We start from the raw sequence: 19,151 nt of genomic DNA, 5'->3' as shown, positions 1-19,151 counted from the left end.
ACCACACGCAAGTGGCAGAAATGACAATGATCAGCTGACCCATTTTTCTTGGCCGAAGTCAGAGCGCGCGGCCCGACGCACCACGCGTATTTGGAAATTCCGACCTCGACGAGCATCAGAAGCCACCTAACAGGCGTGTTCGAAACCGCAGGAGATGATGATGAACTGGTTTATCGAAACTTGATTGGATCAGCCTATCGGTAATAGCGATTTTAGTGTGTGCATTTATTGTTCATAGTGGTGTGAAATGTGGTTGGGGTACGACCGACAACCCGTCGGGGCTAATTTCGCACTGGGGTACTCAAAATTTGAAGAATTTAAGACGTTTCCATAAGTTTTGAAGGTATGGATAAGTTCTAAAAATCCGGTTCTCCTTATCCGGGTCATTAACTCCATATGGTCCAGGAAAGCTGGCACACTACCTTTAATGCTGCTTGTCGCTATTTTGCGTGGTTCTCGAGATCTTAAGGGGGGGGGGCAAAATACTCCCCCCAATGGGACCGATACTTGGAAGACCCTAACGGGGCGCGGGTTAATGACAGAACTGGTCCCAAGAAATAACATTACAGTCGTCTCCCGGCCTCAATGGTAAGCGACTAAAACTTTGAACGACTACCTATGGATCGGCACGCTGCCGGCTCACTCCGCCCGCTGGCTACGGGTGGCCTTGACCGTTCAATGCCGATTGGCCAACGGCCGAGGTCGTGCGCTGGTCAGCACGCAGAGAGGACGGAACGCGGTACTGCACATTGTGAGTGACCTCTGACCTTTCCCCGTCCCCTGACCGCATGCCGTGTCGCCGGCCCAGACGATAGAAACCGGTTCTAGTCTCTACGCAGGCTGCCACTCTGACCCTTCCCTCCCCACTTTACTATGTGTCGTAGTACGCACTCGCGAGTAACTGGGCGGAGCAAATGGTCACCGATACAGAGGCGGAACTGGTTGCCCTCCCGCTCGCCGAGCGACCTACCGCTAAAACCCGCGAGACCTGTACTTTTACCAGCCGAAAAGTGTTCATTATATTGAGAGCTTAACCCTAGAACGCCTAGGGGGGGGGGGGGTTGTATCAACCCCCCCCCCCTGAGGTTTTTTCGAAGTGCACGCTAAACGGCTTGTCGTAGCGGGCTGAAATTTTCAATACCCTCTGGGGCAACCTTTGCGCATCTTTTGCCGAAAAAAATTGATCGGGTCATGTCAGGTCACGGAGTTATGACGTCATAAGAGGTACAGCCTCCGGCCGACAGTTACCAAACGTGTGCGCCGAATCCCTAGGTTTTCTGCCGGTGATACCCACATTGTTTGATGGATCATGATGAAACTTCCCATGCATGTTGGGGCAAGCATTGGTTATCGTGTGGTGCAAGAAAATTGACCGGGTCAGGTCAGGTCACGGAGCTATGACGTCACAAGGGGAACAGCGTCCGGTACTATTTTTGAAAAGCGCCCGAACCACTATTTTGCTAATTCTTGTCACCTCAATGGGAATATGCAGCAATATTAGCTTCTATAGGGAGCAAATGGACCTCCCAAATCCAAAAATACAATCAGATTTCAAAAATTTAAATTTTGATTTTTCGAATTTCTGCCGCCGACTCTGACCTTGCCGACTTCCGGCGCTCCCAACGCGCCATTTTTAGAGCTAGGGAAACGAAATACATACCAAACGATAGAGAATTGATCAAGGAACACGATAGTGAAGATTTCAAGTCGATATCTCCCACCGTTTTGCCGCAATCGCCGCGGAAAGTTGAAAAAGTTTGATTTTTTCGGAAAATTTGACCTTTGACCGGTCATAAGTAGGTCAAATAATGACCTAGGACCAAAAAATATACCACCAATCGCGAGATCTCGTTGAGAGCAATCCGTTGGTTTTTTCCGCTAAGCTCTACGACCTTCCGTTTCGAAACGCCAGGGGGGGTCGTAACAACCCCCCCCCCCCCGGTCGTTCGTGTTATGAGAAATGGCCTGGTCGTGCGAGGGTTAATAAGCTTTCCATTCGCCAATCAATGCTATGCACGATTACTTTATAAAAAGCGCTGAAGTGTAGCCAGCCATCGTCCAATGTTGTCCAGTCTGCTACCTTTGTCCTACCACTTTCGAATTGGACATTGGACAAAATCAGAACTCCAAATGTCCAGGTTTCGATTGGCACCACTATAACAGATGCAGTAAGGATGGAATACTTTTTATCGAACAAAAATGATAGACGTTCTGTTAATTGAAGACAGGCGGACTCTGTCAACTGACCGGTGTGCAGCGTGCAGATATTGATACTCTGCAACTGTTTGTTTTTGGGTTGATTTTTCAAGTGAAGGTATGTTTAGAATTGTTCTGCCTATTTGTTTATGGGTCAAACAACATCGGCGTTGGCGAGACTATCGTTTTTATGACAGGTAAAGGCAGTATGTTCAAATTACCCCACGGTGGGGCCATTTGAACACACCGTGACTTGGTGGAGAAGTGAGGCTATGCTTTTCAAGGCATGCTCGGCTCGTCCAAAAATGAGGCTTGCATGGTGAAAGCAAGTGACACTACTGAAGCAGTTTTTCTTCATCCAGGGTTAAGCTGGAATTAAGTACAACGGAGAAGACGTAAAAATATGTTCAAATTACCCCACACTACCCTATAACATACCTACAGACATCCCTAGAGACAGAGAGACAGGCAGAGACAGAGAGGCATAGAGACTGAGACAGAGCGCTGAGGAATTATAGCGAGATACTCTAAATCCACTGCTCTCGGACAAGTGAAAACGCCCCTGAATCTTAGGCTGTATCGAATGTCTTGAGCGGTGCTGTCTTGAATCCAATTGCCGTGTCGTTCAGAATGCCTTATGTTTGCTAGCGTGCATACAATGCTGGATTTAAGCCGAGAACAGTAATGTAACCAATGACTGGCTGCAACCACCGATGGCCCGGCTGACTGTCTGGGCCGATATCTGTCTGCATGAGCCGTCTAAGCCTGCTGGATGACTGAGTTGGCTGGCCCGCTGTCGGAGTCGCCTCGCTGACTGAGCCGTCTGGCTATCTGAACCGCCCGGCTGTATGAGCCGGATGGTTGTATGAGCCGGCTGTTTATATGAGCCGCCTGACTGTCTGATCCGGCCGGCTGACTGGGCCGCCTGGCTATGTGAGCCGGCTGTCGGCCGGATGGCTCAGTCGTTAGTCGTAACGAGCTCGGTCGCCCTGCGGACAGGAAGCTCCGACCACTATGTCCGGCCCCGCAGACGAGTTTCTCGGTAGTGGTGAACGGGAATGTGTCGCACCCGCGGCGACCACTGCGCCCGCTCCAATGGCGGCTCGGTGAAAATGTCAGAACACGACGTGCATTCCGAGTCTGTCGTTACGAGTCTTCGAGGGGAATTGATGTGACTCAACCCTCTGAAATCTGCACACTTTGCCGCTCAGCCCTCATCACTATCATGAGTCAGAGTGCCTGCATCACATTGATTTCTGCATAGTAACTAGCGGGTATGTCAGATTTAATCGGAGCACTTTAATTATTCTAATGGAAGCGCTTCTTATCAAGAGTGCTGCTAATCTGCTGCTTATCTATAAGATAAACAATGATACTCAATGTGATGCTTGGAAGACAATGATTAGAGGAACTCAAAATGAATGTATAAACGTTCAAAGAGATCTTGGCGATTGCTTAGCTGAATGCTCTCCATGCATGTTATTCCATGCCAAGTGCCAACACTCATTTCGGCAGCTTTCTGGAACGCAGCGGATAATACTGGATGAAAAGATTGATCAAAAACGTAAATTTTGATTTCTAAATGATCTTTAAAAGCTTTCGCATTGAGTACTTGCATCTTGTCTCGGCGCTTTGCACTTGTATGACATGTATGAATAATTCTAAAGGACGATCTCAGTGTGTATGAGCGTTGTTTCTGTGTGGTTGGCCCCTCTCATAATAATTCTGCTAACTCGACAGCTAATCTGCCAGAGCTGCAGATGCAGCCTACTGGGTCACATTTAAACCCTTTTTAGTGCTCGCCTCTGGTCAGCCTACAGCTGAAAGGCCTCTAAACCGGCGCAGGCCAGTACAAAACAGGCGTTCATGCCGGTTCATGTTCACCGTAAAACCAACAGCTCTATCCGATGCGGTGGGCGACGACCCAGAACAAAGCCGTTTCCAGCCATTAAACCGCCGGCCCCGTGTCATGGGACCGTCCGGCCTCAACGATAGGCGACCGCCGAGACCCGACCATCGCGCAGTGACCTTTAAAAAAAAACAGCAGGCAATCAGGACGCCTCGCAGGCAGCTGATAACCATTAAAAGTATCGACGTGATAATTGCTTCATTTTTCTTCTGCGCATTGAATGAAGAGAAATCTTGTTTTCTGTCTATCAGTAAATAATCAGTAAATTAGCACGAAAATTATCCAGGCTTAACAGTTCTAAGCACTGCTATAGACTCGAAGCGCGAAGGGACCGCACGAACCACCTCTTCGCCCGTCTGCGATGGAAGACCTCTGAAGACGAGCTGAGCCGCTGTCTTCTGACCGCCAGTGGCCGGCTTCTCGCCGGGTCCGCATTGCTCTGTCGAATTTCGCGTCCCTATTCGGGCAGCAGTAATGTCTCTGGGCACTGGGCAGAGCGGCCTTAGTGAGCCATTCGGAGCCGTCGGCGACGGGCCGGCGCGAAATACTGCACCGTAAAAGGTCTCGGACGCTGCCCACACGAGGTGCGCGCGCCCTCGGTAGTGGGCTGTGTCCGGCTAATATCGCGACTTGTGTCGTGTCCGGACAGTATCGCGGTTTGTGCCTTATACCGCTATAACGGCGGTTTTGAGGCTTCTGACAATATGGTCGGCTGGTAAAACTAGTATAACCTATCTGATGCTTTCTTGCTTACTTACTTACCTGGAAAACCCTAATCCATCGAACCCAATTTCATTCTTCTGGCTGTGCTGCGGGCTTTTATCGTGGTGATTATCGTGCTGTGTCCGGCTAACTTTGAGTCTGTCTGCACTCGGAACAGGCAGGGCGAGGCAGGGTAATGCGACGGGTTGGGCTAATCTACTGAGTTAGCCGTGAAGTGTGCGGGGACGGTGGTAACTGCTTCAGAAGGGCAATATTGGGTCTGTGTAGCGTGGCAGTCGTTTTATTTCTAGCAGTCAACTACCTAGTTGAAAGCTTCCGGGTTTGATTGTTTGCGTCTGGAATGGAAGGATTCTTTTACCAATGATATTTATTGAATTGCTTGGTGTTTTGTGTCTGTTTGGTTTAAGGTGGTGAGTGTTGTTGGCTCTTTTACTATTGCCTAAGTGTTACAAGAAACGTCTATATCGTCCCCAACCAACAAGAGACTTTCTGTCAACATTTAGGAGACTAGAGATGGTCAATAAAAGGGCCAAGTGCCGGCTTGTGAGTTAGTGGTGCAGCAGCGCGGGGGCACTGGTAGTGATTGTTGCGCGGCTGGGCGACAATTGCGGCGCGTGGCGCGCTGCTGGCCGCTGCCTCCCGCGCCGCGCCGGACCTATCGATTGGGCTACAGGTGGCCCAGGGCGGCGGTGGCGATACCGCTGATGGCTCCCGGGCAGCCGACAGAGCCGCTCTGTCATCGCGATCGGAGCACAATCCATCGGCAGCTCGACAGCAGGAAATGTGCCCAGGAGCCTACGATCGCCGGCCTTAGATGTGTGACAGGTAGTCAAAGCATGGCTTTGGCTTACCTAGAACGAGGGACACGTGATACCTTCCCTATGTCTGATGGAAGTCGTACACTTTCAGACGGCACTTTTCAGACAGCAATAAGCTTCATAAATATTGACCTAGTCGTACACTTATCCCTCGTCGCAGCGCCACATTTAGTTCAGTGATTATTTTTTTGAATAGAAAACAAAAACAATATTGCAACGAGATCCGGGTTTATCTCACCATGTGGCACATTTACTTCCCGGTTGCGGCCTTTACTCTGGAATTTGACTCTCAAGCTGCCTGAAATACATAGCCCTATGTCCGCGTTGAGGAGCGAATTGTCAGGCTCATCTTACAAACTGTACATATGTACTCAACGACAACTTCAAAGGACATCCATCACCACACAAATGGCTTTAATTACATACGCTTTTCCTCATTCCTCGTCTGACACTTCGTGGAAAATAATGAAATGCAATCACGTGATAAAAAGTGATCTGGACCCATAAGGAGCGAGACAAAGCATCTCTATCTCCATAAATACCTAAATTGGAACTATTCATTATTATTTAGCTTTTATAATTTTTACTCGCCAGTTTGCACGAGCCGCTTACCTAGCAATGCTAGCATGTATCAGATTGCGCGTGAAGGTTCATGTAAAACGGCACGGCGGTAAGGGTGGCGTTCGATCTCGAACCTTTCCGCCAATCCCGTCTTTCATCGCTCCTGTCTTCCCAAACCCTCTCTACCGCTCACATCTCTACCTCTGCGGAAGTCGGCGTCTGCTATGCGACCTCTCCGCGTCGTCACTCTGGTTGGCATGCGATCCGCCCTGTCCGAGCCAGCGCCGACACCGCCGGGCCAAATGCAAAGTGTCGCGCCCGCCGAATTCCGACTAGATGATCGATCGCACTGCAGTGCACCACGGTGACACGGTCGCTTCCCGCACCGCGTCAACTCCCACGCCCTGTCCAGCTTCAGAGTCGTGATGTTTTATTACGATAATTCTTGCTGCGCTTTAGCGTTATGTTCTTTAGAATTCATCGACATCATCTGTTACTACTCGGCGAGCCTCGCTCCATACAACTTCATTCACTTCCTCTCTTTCTCTCTCTCTCTCTCTCTCTCTCTCTCTCTCTCTCTCTCTCTCTCTCTCTCTCTCTCTCTCTCTCTCTCTCTCTCTCTCTCTCTCCCTCTCTCTCTCTCTCTCATTCTCTCTCTCTCTGTCTCTCTCTCTCTGTCTCTCTTTTTCTCTCTCTCTCTCTATGCTTATCTTTTTATGTTTCTTTATCGACTGGTCAAACTTACTTGATGCTATAGGTCTGCTGTAACATGTTAGGTTTCTTTCTTGTGAGTTGGTGAATGGTTATCTCATTTAGGACACATGGGTGATCCAAAAAATTGGAACCCCTAACTTAAAATGTCTTTAAGTCAGAAAATTTTCACTTTATTGACAAATTGCAAACACCATTAGAAAGAGCGCTCAATTATCTATAAACCAAGTTGATTGAACTTATTTTTTATTATAAATATTGCCCTAGACATATGCCTATAAAATTTGTGTCACGAAACTCAGTGAAACGGTTTTGAACATTATGCGCAAATCAGTGATTGACGGTTTGCTGTTCTGACCATGTCGCTTGTTGGAGGTTCATGAATAAAAATAGCTCATTCACGTGCTATTGTAAGGAAAGGAAAGGCTGATGGCCTGCTGGGACCAGTTGTCCCAGAGAATGCTGGTCCGCGCTGTCGGAGCTGTCCCCAAGCAACTGCAGGCCTGCGTGACGGCCCACGGAGCTCGCGTCGAGCACATGCTGGGATGAACAGTGGAAGAGCTAGGACGCGTGTATCTGTTCTACTGTGTGCTTCTGTGTAAACTTTTATGAAATAAAATTGAATTTGGATGTGGTGTTATTCGCAAAAAGACAACAGATAGAGTGCTCACGGATTTCAGCGCATTGTTAGCATTTGGCGATTTCGTTTCACTCAGTTTTCTGACGCTCATTCCAAAAGCTAATAGTGTACCAATGCTTTACAATATACATGCACCAATTTGACGTGTGTTATAGGGGATTTAATGCTCTTTCTAATGGTGTTCGCAATTTGTCAATAAAGTGAACATTTTCGGACTTATAGACATTTTAAGTTAGGGGTTCCAAATTTTTTGGATCACCCTGTACATCGTTAACATTTGATAATTACTGTAGTAGCCTACAGGGTGTTTCACTAAAATTGTCAAAAAGTAGGGGAGAGTGGGGTGGGTTGTATCAGTTTTTACTCCGTGACCCATAAACTCGTAACTATCCGTGATAAACTCATTATTTCCAAACTATCCCCTTCCTTGATTCTTCTGCTTTTTTGAGCAAAGTAACTTTTCCGCTAACTCTACCAGTTTTTCTTCTACGGTCTGCCGAATAGAACAATGTTTTTGATACAACTTGCCCCATGGCTTGGGTGAGTTGTATCACATGGTGGGGTAATTTGTATCACTATTTCATGTTTCAGGGAGTGTGCTTGCTACTGGTTTTGAACATAACAGCAACATTAAATGGGGTTAATACAATGTATAGGTGTGCTCAAAGGCTTCACTTTATTAGACCAAACTTAGGTCAATGCAATCCGAACGAAACATCAACAGACTAGACGCAAAAGTGGCCCGTTAAGAGCAAAGAAGCCAACACATTGTGCCGAAATGGAACGAGCATTGACTATGCTACCTACAAACGCGAGCCAGGGCTTAGCTTTCGCGATCAAAAGCAACACACCCATACATACATACATACATACATGTTACAACATACCCCACCCGGCTCTGATACAACATGTACCTAGCCGCCATGGAAAAACATCCTCGTGCTAAAAAAAAAATAGCGGACAGCTGGAGAAATCCGTTTTCACTCACGCAGCCTTAGAACCTACCCTCACCACCGCTACGGAGATTTTTCAAATTCGTGCACATCTAAATGCCCAAAACACACATTTTCTTGCAACTTATTTTTTTAGAATGACATTAAAAAAACATAAAATCGGCTCTCACCTCGAGACGCGTCCACTCAGCCACAAGACAGAACAGGGAAAGATGGCGCCCGGAAAACCTCGTCGGCTGGTCGTGTCGCGAGCGCCATCCATTGGATAAGTTTGGCACAATTCGCCCTGATACAACTTGGACATGATACAACTCTCCCCGCTCTCCCCTAAATGCCTATTAAAGATATATAGAATATGCAAATCGCGTGGCTGCGCACGTGGCTTTGTAGTGGCTGTAGACGATGGACATTTATTTTAGATATTTGATAAGTTTCACAAGTTATTGCTAAGATGTCAGTCCACTCAGATTGACGGGCCACGAGGTATAAGGTCACACATATGATTCATATTAGTGCGAAAGTCGAGCGGCTCCATCAAATTAAGGTCATCCCTTCAGCCAACAGGTGATGCCGAACATAAAACTAATCCCCGGATCAGTTCAGGCAGTTAATTTCAGCTCTCCCCCAGGCGATAGCGGGAAGGAGCCACAGTGTCCTATCAACCACGGTAGGTAACCGAAGGTTTGTTGTCAATAGTTAAAACACTATTCTTTAGAATTGTGTTTTTCTATTGAAAAACAAATCTGTGTTCCCTGACAATTTGACAAAAGCTGCCTGAGATCAGTAAGCTCTCAGACTAGGTCCAGATGTTCCAGGAATCAAAATACGTTCGTATTACACTAAGTAAGTGACAAAGAAAACACCGACGGCATTTACAACTATTCACAAAGCACACTGATTCTGCATACCTTCCGTCTCCTTACCATTCGACTGGGCTGTCATTCCAGGTCATCCAGCACCTAACGTCACCTGGTGGCTGGACGGCGAACTGCTGGACGACTCATGGGAGAGAGACGGCGACGGTCTCACCTCGAACACGCTGCGTCTGGAGCGGCTGCAGCGGCACGACCTGCTGCGCACGTATACCTGTTCTGTCAGCAACAGTCAGCTGCAGAAGCCGCTCACAGTCGCGCTCCGACTCGACGTCACATGTGAGTACCGGCTTACTATGAGCAGGTGTCGACGCCCGTCGGAGAACAAACCCATGGATACGGATGCCAGATGTTTTTATTCATAATTTTATTCATGGTGGCTGGTGACCGATTCTTACTTCCGCAAAGTGCGTTGCCTTTATCAAATCTAGCAAGGATTTATACTTTGTTTCAAATTCATGATGCGCTTCCTGGAATATTTCTAGTTATTCACAGAGCCTAAATCACGCTGTCCGTGTCTGACACCCTGCTCGTAATTCATATAATTCAGCGCAGAGCGGCGCTCCGCACCGAGCGCAGCACAGCGGTCTCATTTGGTGCCGGTCTCCGCTCGCTCCACCCCGGGTTTGGAGTAATTCGTTACCACATGATCAGCAGCCACACTGTCCTCATCGTCCGCACCGAATCATTTCGTCCGCTCTGGTCCGCTCTAGTCCGCACTTGGTCCGCACTGGTCTGATCTGGTCCGCATTGGTCCTCTCTGGTCTGTACTAGTGCTCACTGGCCCTTGTCCGCTCTGGTCCGCAGTCCGCACTGGTATGATCTGGTCCGCACTGGCCTACACAAAGGACCACACTGCATGGTCAAACGCGGTCGACGGGAATAGAGATAGACAGTGCATGGAGGCGAATGTTTGGCTGGCCTATTTGCATTTTCATCCAACAGCTTCCTTATTACGTAAGGCTACTTGTTTCAAAGTTCTCAGTCTCGGTTTTTCTTGGAAACGTCATTAAGCATTTTACAGAGACGATAAGGTTCTGCAAGTGTAGCAAAATCAGATGTCTATCAATCAGAGTCACCAGTACCTTGTGGAACTCAATTTCAGAAGCCCATTGAGACGACTTGCTGGCGACAGCCAATTAAGACGGGATAAATTACGACCAACGCCGGTAATTAATGTCATATGTATTTCTGTCCACTAATTAATGTAAGTAAATGTTGCGCAACTCGTTGCGGCGTTTCCTGCTCTTCGATCGGTGCTCTGAGTGCGGCTTTTACGGTGGTTACGCACGGTGCAGCGGCGCGTACGGTGGCTGGCTTTTATGCCAATGAAAATGTCAGACTGATGCATAATGCATAAAATGGAGATGAAGTGGTCATCCCACTCGGACACAGAACAGTGCCCTCGTTCGACCTCACTCATTTGATCACAGCGCCCAGCCCTCTCGGTCTCCTAAGGGTGTGTAACGGAAAGGTTGATGTCTTACGCCTTTGCAAAATGTCTACGACTTCCAGCGCGTTAGATTAGCGGATGGTATATCTTTGCCGCCAGGCTTGGCTTACAGCTCCTCAGACTCAATGTGGAAATCATGTCATTATGTTGCATTTACCGCGGCGCCAGCCGGTAATTGTGCTGGGATCTCCGATACGGCTTCAGCTGTCTTCAGGGAAGCGGCGCGGTCCCAGCTGGACCGGGAGACGACAGTCCACGGGGAATCCGGCAAACAGCGGTGTGCACTTCACGTCGCTCTACGTTGACCCATCTGATGGCGTGTTAACAAGGATTTATATATATCGCGCGCTACTTACAAATAATAAATAATATATTTATCTGCCGGGGCCCATTCATTTGCACGTGACAAATATTGGCACTAAGAGCTACGGGATTTTGCAAGTAGGCGAAAGATGGCTAGATATTATATAATGATTGCACAGCTGTAGTATCGCATTGCGCAGTGCGTAGGACCTTATTCTTGCTGTATACGATCAAAACCGATATAAAAAACAGATGCAATCAGAAAAAATGGGACAGGGACTAAGATGGTCACCACCACCTAGCCTTATCCGACTCCCACTATGGCTGCCATCATAGCCTCTATCTGATTCCAGCATAGCCGCTGCCATCATAGCCTCTATCCGACTCCCACGCCTTCTCCACGCCTCCAGAGTGGATAGTGTGAGCTGATGACCCAAACTTTGGCGCCAGCGTTTTACGTGTTCCAACTTTAGCGCTTCGGGCGCCGACCCCGGGCTCACCTAGCCTCTTTTCAGTGACGTCATTGGTAGATTTCTTCGCCATCTGCTAGAATTGTTAGCTTAAGCTGATAATGACACGGGGTTTTGGTCAGCATGGATCAATATATAGTGTGTCTTGGATACATTCAAGCTAGTGAGCTACGTGCACATAATCTGTGGGTTCTGTCATTGTCTTGAATAACATATTTTGATGAGTGGTTGGCTAAATTTACCATTCAAAATGTGTATTAAATGTTCAAATGAATTCCATCTTTAAATAAGGGCTTTTTCAGTTGTTTTCCTTTTTTGCTGTAATAACATCAGCTGGTTGATTGTCTTGAATCATTTTGTTGAAAAGACCTCCAAAATTAAAGAAGATTGCAATCTCCTTTTGGTATCCTTCGCAGAGAGATTTCACCTACCTCGGAGACAAAGGTTCGTTTCTGGGATTGCTGTTTAGCATTCGGCACACCTCGTGACACATCTCCCACCCGGGGTGCTCGTTGGTCTTGGCTCCGACTGGCCGGCTCGCCATATCTTACCGGCCGACCTCCAAACACTCGGTCTCCACTCGGAACACTCATCACGGGCTCTTGTCAGCGGGACGATTACGACCATCCAGCATTTCAGCGGTAACTGAGGGCGCGGCGGCTGCGGCCGCGCCCCGCCCAGTCCGGTACTCAGAAACCGGTCGTGTTTGTTTCAGATCCGCCGCAGCGCGTGGAAATACTGAACTCGAAGAGTCTGGTACTGGAGGCTGGCCGTGCAGTGAACCTGACCTGTCAGGTCACCGGGTCGCGACCTCCTCCAGTCATCACCTGGTTCAAGAACGGAGAGTCTCTTCCTGGCGGCACGCCGGTAAGTGTACTGTGCGAGACGCTGGCAGCTTGCAATATGTTGACATGTCGATGTGCTTTGCTGAATTTGCGGATCAGTAACAGTCCTGATAATTACAAACTGGGAAGAACAATAACAGGTTGAGCTTTAACACCGAATATAACTTCTTCTTGTCTTTTAGGGAATGGTGGTCTTTTTTTGACGCTGCGATAGGTATGCTTTGATAACTTTGATTCTCGTTTTATTCTATAAATGCTACAATAAAAAACTTATTGCAGATACATTCGCAATGACGTCGACGCCACATTTCTTCAGCGTTAGTGATATCTCCTCGTTGTTTCTCCGACTGTCTCACGGCTGGAACCGCGGCGCGGCGCGGCGCTTGGCTCGGTCAGCGAACGGTGATGGGTAGGCTGTGCCGCAAAACACAGCTGCACTGCGGCGCAGCCTAGCCAGCCAGGTTCGGCAGCCGCTGATGGCAGGCCTGCGCCGCTGAGAGCGCAGTATGCATCTATTCCCGATCTGTGATCACAGTCAGTGACCTTGTTTCACACCTGTGACTGTCTGAAGAACGGCATCGCCTCTTTGCATTTGATCACAGGCAACGAGCCGAGAAATGTCCGAGTCCATTCACAGTCAATAGGATGGAAAACAGGCTGCTGTTATTTACGCTCAGTTGGTTGTATCAGTGCCGTTCAGCTGGCGCCAACACAACAGCTATGGTTGTTTGTCCCTGAGACAAACTGGTAACGCTGCTTGGTCTCAGGTATGATCTCAGATATGTATCATAGGATCGCAACGCTGTCCCACTTTCCCTTTTAAAACCATGACAACCTGATGTAAAATTTATTGAATGGTATGAAGCATCACATGTCCAACAATGCATAATTCAGGCAGTGCGTATAAAAGAAAGAAAGGAAAAGTAATTCAACTGGTGTAGTGCCTGGCTATCTTCAGAGATCTTGAACCCAGCTATGTACTTTTCATTTTATGAAGCAGTGAGACGATAAGGTATTTTTTTGTGAAGGACTGCAGAGCAAAAGTTGTTACGCGCACTGCACCTTATTTCGCGGTTAGCTCTTGCCCTTACCCATTTTAATTTCTTCTACATATTAACTTCATACATATGGGTTCGGGCTTATGAGTATCGATTTCTGACACTAAACTGTATCACTAATGAGGTCTTTCCTGAACTTGTTCTTTGATGAAGCAGCGGCACCCTCCAATCTCAGGGTCTGCATTTAAAGCTAGTGGCGAGCCCAGTCGGAAAATCGACGTTATTCCATTTGTAATTCAGAAGCAGGCTGTTTAATATCTCGAAGGCGCCCTCCGATGTACCAGTCACGTTCCTTAGAAATGACGGGAGGCCTCCCGGTGTCATACAATATAGAACCCCTCCTTACTCGGCGGAGAGGGCCGGGCGAAAAAGTCCGTGTTTCATCAGACGTTCGAATGGTCTGTTCGGTATTGAGCCAGCCTTGAACCACTCTTGATTGAGGGTGGAAGTGCGTTAGATGAGTTTTTAACGGGCACATGGGATGATGCAGATGAATGGTTCATTTTAACCCAGCCGAGAAACACTCACCTGATAGCGGCCTGGCGGGGTCAACTGGGGGCCGCTGGTGTTTGATCTGTGTCAGGCTACTGGAGTACCATGTGCCCAAATACAGGCCACTCAGCTTACCTACAGCGACTAAATCCTGGCGTGTTTCATATTTCAATTTTAGAAATAAAACATATCGTCTCGAGAATTCTTACAATTACTCTTCATTCAAAGATCAGCGTCACCTTTTCAGGGATATGTCATTTTTCAAGCTAAATGCAAGTTTCCATTTGCAATTGCGGCAAAATAACAAAATGTCTGACTCTGAACACGCTTTGGTTCTAATAAGGCTTCACTTTTCGGGCTGTTCCGTTTTCAGTGGACCAGTTCTAATAACGTGACGTCATCAACTGTGGAGCTGGTGACGTCAGCAGGTGACGCCGGTCACGTGATCAGGTGCCGAGCGTACAGCCCGGCTGACCCGTCCTCAGCACTCGAGGACCAACTGGCGCTCAGGGTAAACCGTGAGTACGCAACGCTCCATCCTTTTAGTCTTCATGTCCTCCAATGTATCCTAATATCCTATCCATAGTACATTTCTCCTGTTATCACATTCTACTGTCCCTTCTTGCTTCCATCTTCGCTGGTTCTATGTCATGCTAAATTGAGAGGTCTTCCCTTGATCTCTCTTTTGGCATTTCCCTCATGTCCTTCATTTCATCACGCAGCAAGAAGTTGTATGATGATAAAAAGCCCGCAGAATGGCAAACACACGATCCAAGTCATATTGATTCTGCATGCAGACGATACATCTGTCGAAGCCTTTTTACTACGATTACACAAAATATGAATCTTGCTGTCCGATTTCAAATATCTGAGCAACTTTCGAAGAAAATTCGCTTCGATTATTGCGGAATACAGTATGACGCTACAAACGGACGTCACTGTAACAGGTGCACTGTTAAATTGAGGCCAATTTAGACCCGATATTTTGGATAGCCTCCTCCTCGCGAGGCCGAGGATATACATATAAGGCCACTAAAAAAGAAGAAATCAGGAACATACAGAACCCCTAATTAGTTATTTTCGTAAATATCTGAGGTGGTACCGTGCACACCAGTGGTTGAGTTGGCATGAAATGGCCCATATTATTATTCATCCTACTCTTCTACCTTACGCTGACCTAAGACGTCTCTATGTTTCTATGTGAACAATTTAAAGCCGTTATCTCTACGTGCTCACATTTGATACTAGGTTAACATCAATCCTCTGAATGGAGAGCTTTGTCAACTGCCACTGAGCTAGGCGAAATGACTGCGGAAATCTGCCGCCCTCATTTCCATCGGATCCGGACACAAAGAGAGTGAGCGATCAGCGTCCGTTGCTACTGACACACTCTCACTTTCAGTCAGCCGGCGTAACAAGGCTGATTACTCAACTTCTGCGAGTCTCTCGCCCGCAGCCGGCTCAGCCGGAACAACTCTGCCCCCACTCTCCCGCGCGGACCCATTACAGACGCGCTAACTAGTCCCGGGTCTTGGGGTTACGTGAGGGTATGCAGATTGGTGCTATGGTAATTTGGATTCGGTTTCACACTGCAAGGGATGCAAGGTTTTATGCCTGGTCCGCTTTCTCACATTTTATCAACGAGAAAATGATTGGGAGGTTGGATTGTGGTCCTTTTGGCTTTTGCTGTTTACTTTCAAAGATTTTGCGATAGCCCCAAATGGCTACGCGAAGTTACTGCGTTGAAACTTGGTCTACTGGTGGCCGTTGATAATTCACTAGGTAATTTATTTACATATGTACATGTGTCTCGATAGGGCTGCACGCGCTGGCGTTGCTTATTCGTCTCGAGAATGACTGGGCCGACGAAGATCAAAACTTCGCACTTGCATGCGCTCACCTCACAGTATTAAGTGAGTTCGTTTATCCCCCTAAAGGCGGATTTTCCTGGTGTCTGCTTTCCCATGCTGCAAATTTCGTTATTTGATCAACATCTTCTGGAAAGTCCGCTGTCGATAGGAATGCTCATGCCAAAAAAAGACTATGAGCAAGACTTCTTTCCACCATTTTTATAATTTTGTATTTCAAAGCAATCTGAGCTAAAAAACCCCACACCCAGCAATCACTTTCCACTTAGATATATGTTAGCAGCCTTGCGTCTTTACGCGTCCCACGCTCTCAAGCTCATTTCAACGGCTAAAAAGTACATTTACTCTCGGACGATGTTTTTTTTTTTGGACGATGTTTTGGACGATGTTTGGACGATGTTTTCTCGGACGCGCCGCCTGGGCCTGCGAAAGTGTCGTGGCCGTTAGGCGTGAAACTAGCATTATGGCGACCAAGATTGAAAACAACAGCCAAGAATCTGTCGTTCCTTGCTTCGTGCCTGGCCGCTCATGCTGCATACGCAGCAACGGTATCTCTAACCAGGCGTGTCGCTGAGATATTTGCCTTATTGGTCCAGCGGTAAACAGAGTGAAGAATAGGATCGCAACAAATGACGAAATTAGATATTGAATTATATCCGATTTAACCCTCGCCGGCCGAGGGGGGGGGGGCGGGTGCCGCCCCCCCCATAGGGTTTTTTCGCGATAGCTCCGAACACGCTGGCGATAGAGAGCTGAAACTTGGCATACCTGACCTTTGATCCAAGCCGCATCTTTTGACACCAACCGCATTTTTGGGTCAGGTCAGGTCACTGACCTATGACGTCATAAGTGAACCTCTGCACGGTCTTCAGATGTCGCAACTTCGCAACGCCCTCACTGCTAGAGGAGATGGCACAGGGAAATGAAACTTGCAGGATCTAGTATCCATTATGAGTCTCACAACTTGTATATCTCGGATTTTTCCTAGAGGTCATATGAGGTCAGGTCATTTTCGTGACCTCACCATTATAAGTCAATGGGGAAAAATTCAAACTGCTATTCTGGCGCCGGGAACGACCTCCAAGTATCTCAAGAACACAGAATCGTGGTTTGATGCACTCCTTGCAAGGTTAGATTCGTCACTTTTGCAATGTTGACCTTCCGTGACGTCATTTATGACGTCATCAAGGTCATATTAGTTTTTCGTCAATAACTCCCGATCAAATTGAGCTAGCGAGTCGGGAAAGCCACCAATGGACTCAGGAAGGCCTGCCGAATCGAATGATATGCGACATGACCTCTTTCGACCAACTTCGTGACCTGGGGGTGCTGACCTGACCTTGACCTGAGGTCAACACCCCAAGTTGACCTGACCCGGACAAAAAGTATATCATTCGACGCGCCTGATCAAGGCGAACACGATGCTGCCAAAATCGCGGCTCTGCGGCCGTTTTTTGCGAAGTTATTCACCAAAAACTGAACCGTACCCTGGGGCACTTGACCTGACCTCAGAGGTCACCGGTTGACCTAGGACCTTAAAATCGGGTACCAATCTCTGCGTCTCGTAACGGCGCACACGCTCGTTTTTTCCGCGACGCGCTAGCTCCACCAGGGGCGAAACGGCGAGGGGGGGGTCGTACCCGCCCCCCCCCCCCTCGGCCGGCGCGTATGTAGAAAACCAATAGGTCCGGCGAGGGTTAAAGGATCTTTTGCGACAGGAGTTCTTATCAAAGATGTTAGCTATTTTTCATTTTAAAACACTTTAAAACACTCCTGTAAGCCCTGTTCAAAGCTCTCTGTGCCAGATTCAGCTCTGTGCTATCAAACACTATCCCCACTGTGTGTTTGATCTGTGTGTTTGAGCCGCGGGGTATCGGTCCCGTTACAGACGCGCCGCTGGTTCGTGTTTCGGTGGCCAGCAGTCTGCGGCTGGCCGACATCCAAGAGGGCGATGACGTCTATTTCGAGTGTGACGTCACCGCCTCGCCTCCGGCGCACTCGGTCCAGTGGAGGCTGAATGTGAGTTTCCGCCGCCGCCGGCGTCCCGCACCGCCGGGGGGAGGGGGGGGGGGGGTGGAACACTGTGCTGCAAACACCGAGATTGAATCACTGGCTCTGCAACATCGGGGATCGAACGGGAGACTTGTTTTCGATGCACCGTGGTGTTGAAGAATAATTTATTCACTTAACCTGCATTGATCGGTGTACGCATTACCATAATAGGGGATGAGATTCTGCCTGCTTTGGTAGCATCCAACAACCAGATCTGGCCACTTTCTATGGATATTGTTTGTTTCTCAATCAGTTAAATGTACAACAAATTCTTTGTGAATTGGATTGCTTGTCTCGACACTCGTACAGCCAACAATGGAATTCCAGGAAGTTATATGCTTTTCATCTTCGATAGACAGCAGCACTGGTTTTAATAATGATCGAATCGAACGTATCTGTGCCGCTCTGTGCCGGAGCTTGTTATTTGTTTCTACATATCCGAGTCCCCGGTTTCAATTTAATTTGGCTGAAGGGTTCTGTTTTTCGGGATTGAGTATCCTGTCTGGTCGAAGTTCAGGCCTCGTGGCTTTGAGTATATCATTTCTCGGTTGAAATTACATCGTGTTTGCTAGACCAGCCAGCCACTGAAACGCCTGCTGGGAGATAGACCCTGCAGATGTGTTCCCTCTCGATAAATGGTCAATGCGGTGGCGCCGGTGACACTGTTTCTTTGTGGTGCGTGGTCACAGGGCCGTCCTCTGGTGCCCGACTCGCTGCCCGCTGGTGTGATGGTGGTGAATCGAAGTCTGGTGCTACAGAAAGTGACCAGTGACGGCAGTGGCAGCTACTCCTGCGCCGCCTCCAACGCAGAGGGAGACGGTGTCAGCGACTCCGTCAGCCTGCTCGTCCGCTGTAAGTCACTCTGTAAACTGCACGTGCATTGTAAGTCAGCCTGCTCGTCCGCTGTAAGTCACTCTGTAAACTGCACGTGCATTGTAAGTCAGCCTGCACGTCCACTGAAAGTCAGTTTGCACGTCCGCTGTAAGTCACTCTGTAAACTGCACGTGCATTGTAAGTCAGCCTGCTCGTGCGCTGTAAGTCAGTCTGCATGTGCGCTGTAAGTCAATCAGCACGTCCACTGTCAGTCTGCACGTGCGCTGTAAGTCAGTCTGAATGACTGCTGTAAGTCAGCCTGAATGACCGCTGTAAGTCAGTCTGTATGTCCGTTGTATATAATGTTGTCCGACTCTGCGACACCAATGATTGCAAAAATCCCTTCCCAATTAA

At 48.2% G+C, this 19,151-nt stretch overlaps 1 protein-coding gene across 1 annotated transcript in view; it reads left to right on the top strand.

Annotated features, from left to right (window-relative positions):
- LOC122388184 (hemicentin-2-like) overlaps window positions 1–19,151 on the top strand; it is a 50,883-nt gene that overhangs the window by 20,787 nt on the left and 10,945 nt on the right. Inside the window, exons 5-9 of the mRNA XM_043379040.1 lie at window positions 9,459–9,662; window positions 12,325–12,476; window positions 14,378–14,522; window positions 17,761–17,891; window positions 18,614–18,776. Of these exons, the coding sequence (XP_043234975.1) occupies window positions 9,459–9,662; window positions 12,325–12,476; window positions 14,378–14,522; window positions 17,761–17,891; window positions 18,614–18,776 (795 nt within the window). The remainder of the gene's footprint in view (window positions 1–9,458; window positions 9,663–12,324; window positions 12,477–14,377; window positions 14,523–17,760; window positions 17,892–18,613; window positions 18,777–19,151) is intronic.

The sequence above is a fragment of the Amphibalanus amphitrite genome, unplaced genomic scaffold, assembly GCF_019059575.1.
Source record: "Amphibalanus amphitrite isolate SeventyFive unplaced genomic scaffold, NRLGWU_Aamphi_draft 000313F_arrow, whole genome shotgun sequence".
NCBI lineage: Eukaryota > Metazoa > Arthropoda > Thecostraca > Balanomorpha > Balanidae > Amphibalanus > Amphibalanus amphitrite.
This window is presented reverse-complemented; position numbering and strand designations above follow the sequence as displayed.